This window comes from Scatophagus argus, chromosome 8 (genome assembly GCF_020382885.2).
Source record: "Scatophagus argus isolate fScaArg1 chromosome 8, fScaArg1.pri, whole genome shotgun sequence".
Classification (NCBI taxonomy): domain Eukaryota; kingdom Metazoa; phylum Chordata; class Actinopteri; family Scatophagidae; genus Scatophagus; species Scatophagus argus.
In genome coordinates, this window is record NC_058500.1 from 23219120 (window position 1) to 23236396 (window position 17277).

Genomic DNA, 17277 nt, shown 5'->3' on the forward strand with positions numbered 1-17277 from the left:
ACTGCTTTGTTTGAAAAGATAACATTATTCTATTTTTATGTTAATAAACTACTAATAAACTATTACTGGTTTCCTCTGGCTTCAGCATAAGCAGGATACTCTTCAAAGTGGAAAAAAACTTTATTACATATTTGGATAAATACTGATATTGACCAATATGAAAAGAATTACAGTGAATAAAATGCAATATTATATATCGTGAAAAAAAAGTGAAAAAAATAGGACTGTAATAATTTAGAAACTTTTTACCGCCTCACAATGACGTCAGTACCCTTTTCTAAACTCTCTGTGTTCGGTGTCTGACAGTGGTCTTTCTGCTTGACATGACGCTGCATGCGTCCATGCCTGTGTACACGTGCCTCGGCCCCCGCCTCTCTCGTGTTAAGCCATGTTGCCACACAGCGGCGCAGCATGGATGGAGGAAGCCGCCCCGGTCCCGTCCGCATTAGTAGTCGATATAGTATTTCAAGTCAGAACCTGCTGTATGGACCACAATGACGACTGGAGTCCTGTTTCAAAATAAAAACAAACGTAGCATGCTCGCTGTATTCTCCACCTCTTTCACCAAACCGGGATCTCCACGAGCTGTTTTCTCTCTCGGCCAATCACAGGCGGCAGAGGTGCAGCGTAAACCCCGCCCACTGTTCTGTGCGTGTACTTGGGAGCTGGAACATTTTGTTTACTACAGCTGGACAGCCTGTGGCACCTCACTAGCTCTCTCATTCTTAACAGTAAAAAGCTCAAAGCTGTTGACAATCTGGCGTTTAAGCTCTCCGGGAAACAACCAGGTAGACGCCACGACGTCAAACTTTATTAGTTTCGAGGTAAAGTAATGAAAGATAAACACGTCCTCCCTTCATGCTTACTTTCAACAAAAAAGAAGTTATGGATATTTGCGACGGGAAGAAGAGGAGAAAGGTAAGCGGCGCTGTGCAGGGCTGCAGGCGGAGCGTGGCCGCCCTGAACATGAAGCGGGATGTAACGATAGGCAAAATCCTCCGCTCCCGCACGGTGGAGGACAACAATCATACGGAACCCATGGAGGAGGACGAGGACGACGACTGCTTCTCCATTAGCTTCTTCCGGAATGAACCAGTGGAGCCCGCCGTGGTGGTCTCTCCACGGTACAGCCTGCTTCGAGAGGTCGGCCGGGGAAGCTACGGGGTTGTCTATGAGGCTATAGCCCGAAAAACAGGGGCCAGAGTGGCGGTAAAGAGGCTCCAATGCGACGCTCCGGAAAACGTGGAGCTGGCTCTGGCCGAGTTCTGGGCCCTGACGAGCCTGGAGAACCGACACCAGAATGTGGTCCAGCTGGAGGAGTGTGTCCTGCAGAGGAACGGCCTGGCCCAGAAGATGAGCCATGGAAACAAGAGGTCCAAACAGTACCTGCGCCTGGTGGAGACCTCACTTAAAGGTATACAGCCCACTTACTGTCTGCTGCTGTGCTCCTCAGTCGTTAGCAGTGCAGTATCACCAAGGCTGATACAGTATCTGCTAATCATGAAGGAATACATGCATGAAATGAATCAAAGGGAACTCTAGAAATTCTTTCAGTAAGAGTCCCTACAACAAAACCTTGTCAATAAAACCACTGTCAGAAAGTAGTGAAAGACTGTGATTTTGCCAGTTTAAACTTAAAACTTAAACTAAAGCAGTCTGTCTCTTAAAGGCTCTCTTATCTCACGTTTTTTAATAAAATCACACTCGGTTAATCTACAAAAATAAAAATGTTTTCGTTTTAGGTAATCTGGCACTATGGGTTTGCAACTGATGGCTTTAAGTGCAATCAAAATTGTGGTGCTGGTTTACTGAACCACACATGCAGATTAATAAAAAAAATCAAACTTTTACAGATGGTTCTAGTTATCTGTGTTACTTTTAAAAACAAAGCGAAACATAATTTACTTGGATGACTTATGTAGTTGCTGTATTTGTACTCAAACTGAAAATAAACCATCTGACGAGACGAGACTGAAAATATGCACCATGAACTCTAAACTGTGTGTTTGATGGAAGGCTCATTCACTGAATTAAAAGTCCAGTTTGTTTTGCAGCCTTGTGTCTGTCAGTGACGTTGTTGCTATACATCACCTACAGCGGGCACAGAGAGCACACTGTGCCTGCCTCGGCTCACAAGAGAACACAGTGTACTTCTTGGCAGCATGTTAACCTAATGCTTGTTGACTGAAATTTCAGACACTAATCAATGATTTTACAGTGTAATGTGGCGTATTCTAATGACACACTGCCGCTTTCTCTTAGGACAAATACATTTTTATTCACTTCTTTTTGTGTCATTATTGTCACCAATCCAGTTTGACCTACTTACCACTTCCTTTGTTATTGCACAGCAGGCCTAGCAGAAATAGACAGTAGCTGTTAAACATATCTTCAGAAAGTTGAGGTTTGACATTGAAATGCTGATCCATGCTGTTCGAAATCCAGAGGGATAACCAAACAGTGTACAGTCTTTGCTGCTTTTCTTTTAATAGTCCAGCTGTTGAAATGAAATATTCACCTCGAGCTGACATCTTTTGCACTCATCAAATGATAATACAGAATGTTTGTAAGGTTTGGATAACAACACAAGAATCTGATTTTAATTTATTTGCCCTCTCAGCTTTTTGCTTGACCCACTTAACCGAGTTTCTAAAGTGAGCTGGTCTGAGCATGTAGTGGACTTAAAGCCTGATAGATAAATCAGATCCAGATCCAGTATTTGCTATCAGCATGTTGACTGATAAGCAACAACAAATATCTGTATAATAATGGTAATATGTATTAACTTTGTGTGTACATGCTGTATCTTGGTCGCATATCTTTACTCTTTTAAACTGTCAAATATACCAAAAAAAGTCATCCTAATTTCTCAGAGCCCAGTGTGTGATATTTTCAAGTTGCTCATTTTGTTCAACCAACAATCCAAACCCAAAGACTCCTCACTTACCGTCATGAACGACCAAGAAAACCAGCAAATCCTTACATTTAAGAAGCTGGAACCAACAAATGTTTCTCATTTTTGTTTGAAAAAAATGTCTGAAATGATTAATCAGTTATCAACATAGCTGGTTAATTTTCTTTTCATAAACTAATCAATTAATCAACTTATTGTAGCAGTTCTAGTTCACGCCATTATCTAACTAAGTTGATCACGAGGTGTGTCAGGATCCTGGTGGCTTACCGCCTCGGCTGAACCATTTCCTGCTGTTTGTGAATGTATGGTGAAGTCTGCTGAGGTTAGAGATTTGAAACCTCAAACGTGACAGTAAAACCTGAAGCCTTTAAGTTGTCCCACAACATACGAAGTACCTGTTTCTCCAGATTGGTGTGCACTAGTTATTCTTGTTTTGGTTGCATTGACATTCTAAAACAAACTGTAAACACAGAAATATCAATTAGGCCCCAGAGTTAGAAAATAATTAGCATTTCAGATTCTGTGCCGAAAGTAGCACTGAACTGGGTTTGACTGCTGTGATCTCACTGAGCAGGTCATATCTGTCTGTCTTTAATCTGCAGGGGAGCGCATCCTGAGTTACCCAGAGGAGCCGTGCTACCTCTGGTTCGTCATGGAGTTTTGTGAAGGTGGGGACCTTAACCAGTACATCTTATCCCGAAGGCCTGACCCCCAGACCAACAGGAGCTTTATGCGGCAGTTGACAAGTGCTATTGCTTTCCTACACAAGAATAACATTGTCCATCGTGATCTGAAGCCAGACAACATTCTCATCTCGCAGAAATCTGGTTCACCCGTTGTCAAAGTGGCTGACTTTGGCCTCAGTAAAGTTTGTGCTGGCCTAAACTCCAAGAACAGTGAAGACCTCTCTGCAACAGGAGCAGGTGGGAGAGGCAGCAACCAGAACAACATTGTCAATATAAACAAGTTCTGGTTGTCATCAGCATGTGGCTCAGATTTCTACATGGCCCCTGAGGTGTGGGAAGGCCACTACACAGCTAAGGCTGATATCTTTGCCCTGGGCATCATTATCTGGGCAATGATTGAGAGGATCACTTTCATTGATGCAGAGTCCAAGCGTGAACTGCTGGGCACCTATATTCGACAGGGCACGGAGATTGTACCTGTTGGGGAGGCTCTGTTGGAGAATCCAAAGATGGTTCTCCACATCCCTCAGAGGGCCAGGAGCTCCATGTCTGAGGGTGTGAAGAAACTCCTCCAGGACATGCTTGCAGTCAACCCTCAGGACCGGCCAGACGCCTTCCAGCTGGAGGTGCGGATGGACCAAGTCACGTGTGCTGCGTGACATTTTACCAAAACCTCTCCTTTTTTTTTAACGTAACCAGTCAAAGAAGGGACCCTTTCCCTCTATCCCAGGTAAGCTTTACCTCCATGATAACTTAGTAGTGTTGCTTGTTATTGTCCTTCCTTTAGAATTTTTTTTCTTTAGTCATGTGTAAGTGAAGAACCTGCAAGTTTCAACCAGACAGGAGGAGCAGTCAGTGACATGAGGTGCTGTAGCGATTAGTGGGATTTAAAACAGGAGTCACCACCGCTGGCTGAAAGTAAACACTGGCCGTTGGTAACCCAGGGCTGAGAACCGGTAATCTTCCTTTCAGCTGACACCATTAGGCTTTCTTGTCCTGGTCACCGACTGGAGTGCCTTCATTTAGTAGCCACTGGTAGTTAAGGTTGACTTCTTTTTAGTTTGTTTCTCAGAAATATCCTTGAAATGTCACTGCTTAGCTTTGTAACGAGGAGAGAAGCCACTGTCATTAGTTCCAACAGCCAGGTTGATACAGGTCACGCGAGACATTTGTCAGGATTTGCATCTCAATTTTATAGTATGGGTCATGATTCCTTTTAGTCATGATAATGTTGTGGTTCCCAAAGGTAATTGCTGAGTTGTCTGAATACAACAACATCCCTACAATGAAGGCTGACAAGCCGAGAAGCACAAACAGTGCTTTCTACGAGGCAAAAAGAAGAACTGACCCGGCTGAAATGAAGCAGGAAGTGGGTCTGTAAACAGTAATGGATGTTAGAACATGAAGTTTGGATCATAAGTTTAGTGTTCATCTTTGGACAAAATGGATAACCTGGAAATTTGTTATGTGATGCCACCACACTCCCAGATATCATCAGTTAACTTTGTTAGTACCGTGTTACTGGTACAAAATAAGATCCAAATAGTAATAAACTATAAAACTGTTAAGAAGAATATTTCATTAATTGCGTCTCTGTCAGTAAATCTGATCTGTTGGGCTATAGGGACCACGAGTAGCTGAAAAGACATCAGATGACATGTTGACCTCGTCCCTTCACTCCAAATAGTTCTTAAGTCTTACCTGATATCTGCCAAAGCTTCCCACGTCACTGTCAAGGAAACAGGATTAAGAAAAATGAAAATATTCTTTGCATGGTACTGATGTCAAGGCATAAAACTGAGCCACTGTTACAGCTGACTGAGTCAACAATTGCTGTCACTGAAGATGAGTCTCACTTTAAGTGAATTAACAAATACAAAAGTGTATTTGAAGGTGAAGTTAGGTAACAGGAGTTACCTGGGGGGAGGGGGGAGGGGTGTGTGTGTGTGTGTGTGTGTGTGTGTGTGTGTGTGTGAGAGAGAGAGCACAGCTACTGTATATGAGCACAAGGGAGGCCCACTTTTATATTGGGACTGTGAACCAAGCAAGGTACAACCTGAGCCTGAGGGCAAACAGCCTGGCTTCAGTGTGTGTGTGTGTGTGAGAGAGAAAGCAAGTCAAGCAAAAAAACAATGAGTTATTGACACATTAGTCATGAGTTATTGGCACAGATGCATTAAAAGTGAAAAAGGTCTTTGGCATTAACCTGACGTGCAGTACATTTCTAGAATTAAGGAAATAAGAATGGTGGTAACACATCTGTGTTTGCATGATATTTGTGACTAATTTAATTTGGTTTAGGGGGGAAGTTTAATCTTAGACTAGTCTAAAAGTAAGAAAAAACTCAGAAAAGGTTCATCATTGTTCCAAAAAAATCTTAAAAATATGATAAAATTAATGTAGTGGCTATATTTAGTCTACAATGTTCTTATCTTACTCTAAACTTATTTCTAACAATAACCAGACTGCCTTAAGCATTGAGTTGGCACGCTGGCAACACCAATGGTAAAACATCCACGTGGCTCTGCCGTCACTTGTTTATTAGCATATTATCATTTCACAATAAAATTTCACTTCCTGTCCATTTATCATTCACATAATTAAAACAGGAATTAAATCATATAAAACATTCAGCAATATTCCTCAACTTTATACCGAATACCTCTCTGAACTCAACAAACTGTCACTTGTAAATAGCACTTACAATTACTTATCTGTTTGTTAATTACTTGTTGCTAATGCTTTGACTATGGACATATTTGCAGAATGGTATCCACATTGTCTGTCTTAATCACATTATGATTGGATTATTGGTGTCTATTTAAACATAGCCACTTACAGGTCCCCGTTAACTTCCCTGAGTAACAAAGAGTTCATCAGAAGTGCTTTTAAAGTCAGATTGCCTTTTTAATTTATATCACCCTTTGTGTAAAAAAATACAAAATTCTACTACAGTCGTAGTTTTTTAAGAGAGGGTAAAGCCACATTGACCTTTGTGTGACACTGCTAACTGGAGAACATCTTTAAATCCTATCAGTCTTGAAACAAGCTTCCAGTTTTCAACAAGTCTTTGTTCTGCTAGCTATGTGTATGTGTAATGTGATTTCATTCATACTACCCAAATACAGTACATTTTCATGTGCCTTTCACCCGCAACAGAAAATGCCCCCACTTTTTTCTGCTTGTAGTGACTGTGTAGGAAAGGTGTCCCTGTAAGATGTTAATTGTCTCAGTTTGCTATTTAGAGCGGAAACTTCTTGTAGCACATCAATCAGCCGCTGAGTGGATGTTCACTGACCCGAACCGTCCGTCTGTTTGTTTGAACTTGAATCCTCCTTTGACCAGGACTAAACCCGGCATTTGTTTGACAATTAGCTCTCCAATCCTACAACCATTCTCTGTTAACTCCTTATTGTAAGGCCTTGCCCAGAAAGCCTGCCCCCTCACCCCGTGACGTAACGCCTCTCGGCTTCCAGTGGTCAGGAAGGTCAGTGATGCGCTCGCAGAAGAACGCGCCATTGCACGTTAGTTATGCTATCCCATCATGCCACAAGAGAAAAAGCAAGTTATGCAACAAGACCCACAGCCTTGCACTGGTTCAGTGGGAAAACCTGTCATCTGTTGGAGAGCAGGATTAGTGTGGGGGTATTTATGTCAGGAGCTGGTTAACTGACAGGACTGCTGACGACAGCACAGTGACGACACTCGCCCTGATGACATTTCATGCATACAGATAAACAGAAAGGATCTCTAGTCAGATGGGGAACATATTGGGCTGATTTTGTTTCTTTGGGAATCTGTGGGATCTGGTTCAGTCAAGTCAGTCAGTGTGCAGATGTTTTACTTTGACTATTTCCATGTTAGATTTAGTCTGCAACAATCAGTCAATAACAAATAAATTGTTTCAGCTGTCTCTGCGATATCTCATTAAATTTTTTTTTGGGTCTGTTTTGGTTTTATTTGATATGGCAGTCAAAGAGTGAGAAATGGGGGAGGGAGAAAGAAGCGGCACGCAGCAGAGGGACATAGGTTGGACCTGAACCTGAGCCACTGATCACCTGCTTTTCTGTACTGCAGCTTGTTGGTATTGGCAGACATATGGACCAGTGCTGAATAATATGGACCAGTTTATCAGGTTTAGAGGAATTTTCTGAGCTAATCAAGGTTTACTTCCACTGATTGTGTGACCCTAACCCTAACCCTGTCATGAAAAGAGATTATTCACCACTGTTGTTATTAGTAAGGCCTTAAAAAAAGTTCTCATGCTCTTAAAATTTAACTGTTTGCGGAAACATTTATTATTTTATTTTCCACGTGCAAATGGTTAGTTTCACAAGTGAACTAGAAATGTGAAAAGAAGGTGAAGTCACGTGTAAACTGGACGTTTTCATCATTATTGTGAAAAAAAAAAATCGCACATGAATGAAAATTTCCACATGTGAAATTAACTTTTTCACATTTGAATTACATACATTCATATGTGATTTTTTTTTTTTACAGTATGGATTAGAAATTCCAAATGTAGAAACAAATCTTGGCACATGAATCTACATTAAATTTGCTTCCTCATGTGAATTCCAAATTTTTTGGCTGTTTTCTCACTTTCATTTTTTTCTCACAAAATTTTTAAAATGTAAAATTTTGACTGACGTGGATTAGAATTTCCATATGCGGAAACACTGTGTGACGCGTCCACAGTGTATGAAATATTCATGGCGTGGATCAGGCATAGAAGAGCCCTGTAAAATTGCGTATCGTCAGCATCACATCATAACCATGTGTTTTGTGTGACACCCTTCGCCCATCTGTCTCACCCATCCTCCCTGTCCACCTCCCCCCTCCGTTCCTCTTCGCCTCTGCTGGACAATGAGAGTGCTGCTCCTGGTTCAGGGCTTATGGAGGCTTGTGTCTGGAACATTTTGTCCTCTCTCTGCCTGCCAGCCATGTGCCGCCTCTGTTTAAACCAGGCCAGAGCACTGTAAGCCTTAGCCCTGCCCACGTGCACAGTCTTTACTCTGGGCATCCTTTTTGATTTTATTGACAGCATGAACATGGGTGTGGTCCTTTCGCTGTATGCGTGAATACCTCCCCATACTGTAATAAACATAATGATACCCTCAAGCGTTGGCGTTTTCCTCTTTGCATGTGTCTTCCACCTTATCTTAATCCTCCAACGCAACGTGCAATTTAAACAAAGACCAAAGGGTCCGAGAGAATTCTGGTTTTGGTCCCCCAAAGGAAATGAAGTTGTTTGGACAGCAGTCTGAAGGCAGGGTACGGTATGTTCTGTATTGGCTCAGTCAGTGGGGGGTATTACAGAAGGGCCGAGAAATGCCAGAGGGAGACCATCTTTATGAGGGTGGGTGTGATGAGCGCACCCATCTTATGCAACATGGTTGTAAAAGTGAGCATTCAGTGGCTGAGAAGCTTGTAAATATTTCCTCGGAGCCCTCAGGGTACAGAGGAAGAACTGCAAAAACGAGTTCCTACACAAATACAAATGATCCTGGTGAAACACCACTTTGTGTCCCTGCGTTTATTCTGGAGTTAAAAGTTGGAGAGTAAGAGGGAAAGTGTGTGTGTAACGCTCGATTAATGATGACCCCAGAAGACCCTTTCCTTTTTATTTTTATGTCATATGTCCATAAAAATCTACATTGTTTGATGCCAACGCCCTACACCATTCAGGAGACCCTGTCATCCCACAGTACTCTGGAATAACACAGATCCACATCTTTTCCACTCCACTGTCCCCATTCATGCTGGCTGTGTCGGATCTAATGGGTTGTAAGCTCTTAACGCCATGTTAATCTTTTTACAGTCTGCGTACCGTCTATCACAGCTTCACAGCTCAGTGCAGGTGCTCTGCGTGCTAATGTTATGCCCTCTTAGTGGATTTTTTTGGTACTTCTGAGGTGCCACTGCTGTTTTGGCAGTTTTTGGCCTTTGAATGGTTCTAACAAAGCTGACAGGGTTGATTTTGACTTGTAAATAATAGATGAGAGGTGTGGTCAGTATCCCTTGCAGGAAGCAGAGGTTGGTCTTTTGCAGGTATTGCTTTATGATTTTTGGACGGACATTTTTTGGGAAATGAGACCATAAGAGCTTCAAGATGGCAGGATTTCCGGAGGGATGCAGATGGGACACAAACAGTCAGAACCTTAACCAATGTCAGACTTGGCCTTAAAATTTTTTGTTGTTGTTCACATTTTCAGCTATTGTTTTTGAGACTCTCCAGAAGCTCTGGAGATATGTACGTGTCCGTTTTTCAAGACCACATTGTCAGAATTTCTCTATTTTCAGGTCTTTATAGAAGTAAAAGTATTTGGACAAATTCAGTGGATCGACAGAAAGTCCGTTACAGTTTTTCAGTAAAAACCGTGATATAATGATAGATTCCAGCGTCTCCATTGTGAGGGTTTATAGCTTTTCTCTGTTTTTTATTGTAGTAAACTTTGCGTTTGGTTTTGGACTATTGGACATTGTCTGCTGATTTGTTGGAACTGATTCTCAGTGAGTTTTGCATTGTGAGGAACTTGGAAGCGCACACCTAAACTTACATAATGAACAGTTTTTGTGAATGCCAACCAAGTGGAATGTGTTGCTTTGCATGCCACCCAGCCACAAAACCACCCCAAGCTTGTAAAATGCAAACGTTCCCTCCCCAACTGGTTATCATAGAGAGCTGCCACAGTGTATTGGGTTCACAAGAAACCAGCCCCCACCACTTCCCCAGAGATACCGGTCCTGGCCGGTTTTTAACGAGGTCTGCTTTTGGGTTATGCAACTACAAATGGCTGACAGGGTGGCTGAGGAGGCAGCAGTCCTCAGTTTGTCCAGGATCTACTGGGATTCGACCTTTGCCTTGTTTAAGTCATTTTGCTAATTTATGTAGGAGTAACAAAGCAATAATCTGAAAACTGATCCAGAAGGAGGATCAAATGTTTATATGTTGTGCGATGGTAGTTTCATCAGGGTTCAACATTCAGACCACAGAACAAAAACAGCGACTGATCAGACTGCACCAGATTGGATTGTAAGAATGAAAAAAAAAACATTTAAATATATGTACACTCCATTCAATTTACAGTTCACTTTACAACACGTTATGTGTCTGAACGGGTGAGTGTGTTCACACTTGTGCACATCATACATTTATAACCTCACTTGGTTGTCACATTATATGTCCCATGCTTTTATATTGACAAAAAAAAAAAGCTTAAGTCTTCAAAATATGACTGAAAAATGTTCTCTTTTTCCCAGTGGTGGCGATCTAAGTCTGGATAGTAATGTGCTTCTTGACTGCTGTGCAGAGGAAAATAACTCTCCCTTCTGCCGGCAAAACATCACCAATGAACTCACAGAGATTCAGCATCTTGTTGCAGAATGTGTCAAAAGTTCGAAACTTGAATCCATGTTCCCCAGGTGAATCACCAGCTCTCTAGTAACTTTGTCTCCCTGCTGCTCGGCAATTTAACAGCACAGTAAAAAAAGACAAAACCCAGGTCAAATATTGAGTTTGCTTCAAACAAAGTGTTTGTTCATATCATCAGTCTGATGGCAGCTTGACAGTCACTGCCACTACTTCCAGCTGATTCACTGAATCTGGCTCCACTTTATGATGTTAAGCTAATCATCTCGTGGTCTAGTGTAGCCACGTCTTCTGATGACAGATTCTGTTGAATAGGATACCATTGATACCATTAACCAACACTACCCTTTTCTGTATTTAACCCCCCTGTAATAACAAAAATGTAATTTCAGTTGTAAAAAAGTATGTTGTATGTAAGTATGTAAGTATGTTTTAACAGTCTCAGTCTTTCAAAGGATGAAGGTGTTCAAAGACCTGGGAGCACCGGGAGAACCTGTTCACTCTTTACTCAACCTGGACTGACATGAAGAAAATAATGGACTATCAGCATAGTATTTATTTATATGTAAATATATAAATAACAAAACAAATGTCAGAAAGATCATTAATAAAATGTAGTATTGCCTAGCAGTATGCCACTGCAGGAAGTAGCCTGTCTTATCCAAACAAGAAGAAGAGATGCCACCATTACCTGACTGTTGTGCTGTTATCGTCCCTACCACTAAATTTAAGAACTATCGATTTATAAAAATCCTCACATACTGTTTCGCCATACTGAACGGCATGCTGGGACTCAGTCAGTGGCTGAGTGTTGGCTAATGCAGATAAAAACGCAGATAAAAATTAAACGTCATCCAAAATAGTGAAAAAAGTCCCACCAACAAGGAACACAGCGCTGGCTGCAGATGTACTAATAATGTAGCAAGTACTTGCAGGGGTGATAGAGTCTGTCTCTCTCTCTGTCTGTCTGTCTGTCTGTCTATCTATCTTTGAAGTCCCTCTCTGTCCCATATGCACTCTTGGGTACTTGGGATTTGGTGCAGATCGATTTATCCTCAATCAGCCCTCGGCAGTACTGATATAATTTGGTCCATACCCTCAAATGTATTGGGTTTGGTAACCAACCTTACTGCATCAGCCAACAAATTGTTTGTATTCCATTAGCACATCCATAACTATGTTTGTTAGAATTTTATTTTATATCTCCCTACAATTTCCAAGATAGCAACTGACATTTAACTGCAGATTTATAGGCAATTTTCTTGAAAGAACTATCTCCTTTGTCACTAATTAAAATGTGGACAGTGTTCAATCATTTACTGCCAATTGAAATAATCAACTTTGATGCATGATTTTGATACTAAAGTGTGTAGATCTTCACACCATATTTGATATATTGGGGAAGTTATGGTGCTGCTAAAATACAGTGTTAATACATATTCTCACTTTTCAAATCTGTCCTTTTTCCAAGTTATGCTGACCACATTGATTGTGTGTTGGGATGTGAGTGCCATGAAAATGTGTCTCAGGCACCCGCAGTTCTGTGGTTCATCATGTCATATGCAGACACTGACAAGACAGGAAGACTTAAACGTTCATCTGTTGAACATGTTTGCTGTGGCAGTCTGGAGCTGGTCTCAAACTACCCAAGTAAATATGAAACTTATAGTTATAGATGCGGAATCAGAAAATAAATAACTTGTGTTAACATCTCAGCCAAAACAAAAAACTGCTTCATTTTATAAGAAATTCTATTCTGCTTAAAACAGTTGCTATAAAGTTGCCACAGCGGTTCAGAAGATTAACGTTTGTCATGCATTCTCCTTCAAAATACTTCATTTTACTGTTTATGTGCTTGCTCAGTTACATAACCTTTAGTTGTTGTTGGGGGATTCCAGATCATGATGGCTTTGCTTTCTCTTCTTTAATAACAGCTTTTACTTCAATAGAAAACACAGCCATAAACCAAAGGAGGTCTCCAACAGAGCCTCATCTTTATCAAAGCTTGGCTGATGGAGGTGTGCTGCTTAGTTTGTGTAGTCTGCTGTCAGAGAGTTGTGTAACTTATCCATGGTGGCGTATATACTCAGGTATGGGAAGCATGCTCATTAAATGTGTGCCTCAGGTCAGAGAGTCCAGAAAGTTCACAAATGGGTATGACATTCCCTCACGGAAGAGGACGTTCACAGCTGCTCCTGCAAAAACTGGACATGGAAAGAGAAAAGAATTAGTGAGGTCAGGTAAACACCTGAGTGCACCTTGAATTTATCAGCTGTTCTTTTCAACAATACTGAGCTTTTAAAGGAACAAATTTTGGTAGGTTTTTAGCGTGATGGTAAATTTTGGGAGTGGATGATCTGGCTAAAAATATCACCATCTTTTTAACGACAATCACTATCTACAATCTAAATTGTGATCATTTTTTTTCTCAATTTTGAAATAATTGATGGGATTAAAGTAGTTTGTTTGCTTTTTCCCATGGTGAGTTTTTTCACAGGTGAGCTGTGTGTTGGAGAGGCTTGTTGCTAATGACATAGTCTATCCAGACAATCGAAACCAACCTGGTACCAAATGACATCAGCACCAGTACGTGTAATTACAGTGAGCCCACATTAAACAGGAGATGTCACACCACAGTCAGATTGTCTCTCTTAATGTGTTTTCTGCAGAGCGTGTGTGATTATCAGTAGATGGGATGTGTAGTGTGAGAGGGAGATGTCCACTAATTAAGTGATTAATCAAGTGATTAAGTGATTTTGCCACATTGGCAGCTGTTTAATATACCTGGGTGGAATGCCCAGCTGAAGTCTATGTGTGGGAAACACTGAAGTTTGGAAACAGTAAGAAGAAATTTACCCCGTCAGACCACTGACTGCTAGTTTTGGTCAGAAATGATGGGAGTTCTTTGGCTTGCTTGAAGATGAACAAAGGAGATTAAATGAGCGACCAGTGGCCTCAGTAAACCTCCGGACAGAAAACACATCAACAGTGTGTTGCTTTTAGCATTTGAGGATGCCTAATGGTGAAACAGGTGAAACTATAAGAAACTATGAGATGATGAATACTGGCACCTTTTTCCCAATAGGACATATTGTTAACAGTATACTGTATTTTACTGTAAATATGTATGGGATTAAAAGGGCTCATCCTCAGCAGTGGCATAAGCACTTTCCACGTCTCCATTCAGCACATCATCCCTTATTCACCATCTCCAACATGCGTGCTTCCTGCTAAGCTGACCCACTTGTGTTCTTACCATGTGATGTGAGGTTATGCAACTTATGAAAAGAGGAACGACGCACTGCTAGACTGAGCTGTGGCTATTATTAGAACACAGTGCCGAAATAAATCTGGACACATATGGAGGAAGTACACTCAGGTGTCAGGTGTTGTTGTCATTTTGCTGCAGGTAGGTGCAGAGGCAGTTTCTGTTTACGCTGGGACTCCATTCAGCTACAGCTAAATAAGACCTAACTGTCTCCTTGTCGCTCCACTCTGACCTGTTTATGCTTTCTGTCTTTGCAGCTTTGTTTACTACATGGACGTGGAGTCTGGAAAAAGGGACTCTGACAAACTGAACTGTGAAGAATCCACTAACATATTTTGAGCGGGAAGAAATGGACTGGCTGATGATTCCAAAACTCTGGGACAGGAATATTATATGCAAATCAGACCACAGTGCATTTCCAGCACCATCCAGTTACAATCACTGTCACCAGGGAGATCTGACTGGATGTGACGACCAGGTTTATGACATTTGTTGTTTTATATTTGTTGATTTTTGCTCCCCAACAGCCCCAGTGTAGGCCTCCTGTTCCTTAACATTTGTGGATCTGTGGCACAACTTACAATACTGACTCTACCAGTGTTCTAAGGTCCAACACATGGGGCGTGGACTACTCATCATTTTACTGATGATAGTATCTGAATAACAATGAACCACACACGACACCATCAGCTTCTCTTTCCCACACTACCCCAGACAACCTTGTGCCTTTAAGATGATTCACAGAAGTGCGATTGGATCTTTCAATAAAATGATTGTGTGGGTTACAGTGAAAGCTCATGCGTCAAGACAGAAACTTCATGAGGTTGAAACCACCTTTTCTTCTCATGCAGGTTTCTGTCTGTCTGCACACATGCACGGTTGACCAATGGAATCTTTTCCTTTTAATGATGTCACACTTCTTAGACCATATCCCAGGCTGCTATAATGTCAAGTGAGAATGTGATCCTGTGGTGGCCCTCCTCTTTCCAGAAACTCTAGTGCAATCACGATGCTAGAGCTGAAATATACAAAACTTTAATTAAGATGTAGATAGTTATCAAAGTTTTTGTTTCAGTGTCATGAGCGTGCCCATGTAAAGTAGGTTTACAAGGAACATGCTCTGAAGGCAGAGGCAGAACAAATGTGAATATTACAGGTTTTTCACTTGTTTTGAAGGTTTACTGTAGAATTCACAGAAGTAGCTGGACTGCATCAACACATCAATACTGCGTTTGTAATGGAACAATGTCCAGCGGGGCATTTTTATGGACATTAGTTACTGTTTAATCCAGATAGCATCTATCATCACTGCAGTTTAGTATTAACATATTTGCTAAACAAACTTATAATCAAAGAACAAGTGTAACCATTAGTTGAGTTTTGGTTACTTTTTACTGAGTGACTTTTTCTTTCAATTTTATTTCTGTTTGCATTGGGGTTGAGTGTGGCATTTCAGAACTCTAATCTGCCTTTTGAGCCATTTGTTTTTTACATTTTCTGATTGGTGTGATATGAATAGTGTTTAATGGGTCATTCTACAGGGACATCCCGACACCTAAGCAGTACTACTACATTTTTCTTGAGTATCTGATCTGGGGACTCTGACCGGAGATTTGAAGGTTTGCCATCTGGAAATAATCCCCCAAAGCAGCCATGGGATACCATTCTTAACTGTCCCTTCCTTCCTTCTTCCTTCCCCTCGTTACTGAAATGCTTTAGAGTCTTTGCAGCGGCACACAATGCTGTGTAAAACACATTCAGGCAGTGGTTGGTTGTAGCCTACTATCTGTGTTGTGAAAAAATCGTATCTAGTTTGTGAAAACTGATCACTTTATGTGCACTGTGTTAAGGCACAAGCCACATGACTGATCTATTGGTTAGATGGGGCAACAAGGATTTCCAGGAAAATAAATAGAAAGTTAAAGACAGAAATAAAGGAAAAGGGGCAGTTGTATTATGAAGGTATTTGTATGCTCCACATGTAGAAAGCTCTGCTAGCCTTCACTCCCTCAGCACAGACCAGAGGAATGACCAAAACCTCCTTTTGGTTTCATAGCACTGTGTAGCGTTTAGGAACAGCTCGGTGACTCAATAGTAATAGTAACTATTGAGGTTTTTTTTTTTTTTGTAGTGTGATCCTACCTCATTCTCAGCAACATCTTATCTACCTTGACAGTCTCATTAACAGCACTGCTTGAGTGGGTTAAATTTATACCTCAGAATCAATCTCTTCAATCCTGATCCAACCTTTAACAGAATTTCTGTGTGTTATTTTGCTTAGCTGCAACTGGGGATCTTTGCAACTAAATCATCAATACTAAAACTTGTTGTCCACTTGCCCTGCTGTCACTGTATTTTTGTATGAACAGTTTCAGATAGCTCTCTTCAGATGTGTAGTGATTCCACTTGAAAACATTTTACACTATGCAAAATGTTTCACTGCCTCACTGTAAACACCTTATAGAGCCACACCATTGTCAAACAGTTGTGTGTAATATCTTGTATTTTTATCTTTTAGTGCATATTTCCTGTGTGTACAAAAATGTTTTAAATGTATAATAATGAAGCTGACAGGAGCCATTAGATGTTCGAGAAAACATCATGTTTTTTTGCTGTAAATATGTTTGACAATTTTTCTTGGAATAAATGATCAAAACTATGATAGTCTGGACTGAATATGTATATGCATGGCTGTAGCTCGGGTTAAAATCACCAAAAAATCATACTTAAAAACTATTAAAAATATAAATATAAAAGCATTTTTAGTCAAAATCCACATCCATCCATCCATCCATTTTCTATACCGCTTATCCGTCAGGGTCGCGGGGGAGCTGGAGCCTATCCCAGCTGACTACGAGCGAGAGGCGGGGTTCACCCTGGACTGGTCGCCAGTCAATCACAGGGCCAACACACAAAGACAGACAACCACACACTCTCACACTCACACCTAGGGGGCAATTTAGAGTAGCCAATTAACCTAATGTGCATGTTTTTGGTATTGTGGGAGGAAGCCGGAGAACCCGGAGAAAACCCACGC

General features: G+C 41.1%; 1 protein-coding gene across 2 annotated transcripts; it reads left to right on the forward strand.

Moving 5' to 3' along the window:
* The first annotated feature begins 341 nt into the window (after positions 1–341).
* On the forward strand, positions 342–16899 carry stk35 (serine/threonine kinase 35). 2 transcript variants are annotated; one of them, XM_046397988.1, is made up of 3 exons: positions 342–1414; positions 3517–4330; positions 14498–16899. In XM_046397988.1, exons 1-2 carry the CDS (start codon positions 859–861, stop codon positions 4257–4259), a joined length of 1299 nt encoding a protein of 432 aa, XP_046253944.1. In that variant the 5' UTR covers positions 342–858; the 3' UTR covers positions 4260–4330; positions 14498–16899. The 2 variants fall into 2 exon arrangements, with proteins under 2 accessions (XP_046253944.1, XP_046253945.1); XM_046397989.1 differs by lacking the exon at positions 14498–16899 and adding an exon at positions 10864–11106.
* The last annotated feature ends 378 nt before the right edge of the window (positions 16900–17277 follow it).

Coding starts and splice junctions, on each gene's coding strand:
- stk35 (XM_046397988.1), top strand. CDS start 859: ATGCTTACTTTCAACAAAAAAGAAGTTATGGATATTTGCGACGGGAAG. Junction 1,415..3,516: donor GGTGGAGACCTCACTTAAAG/GTATACAGCCCA, acceptor TTTAATCTGCAG/GGGAGCGCATCCTGAGTTAC.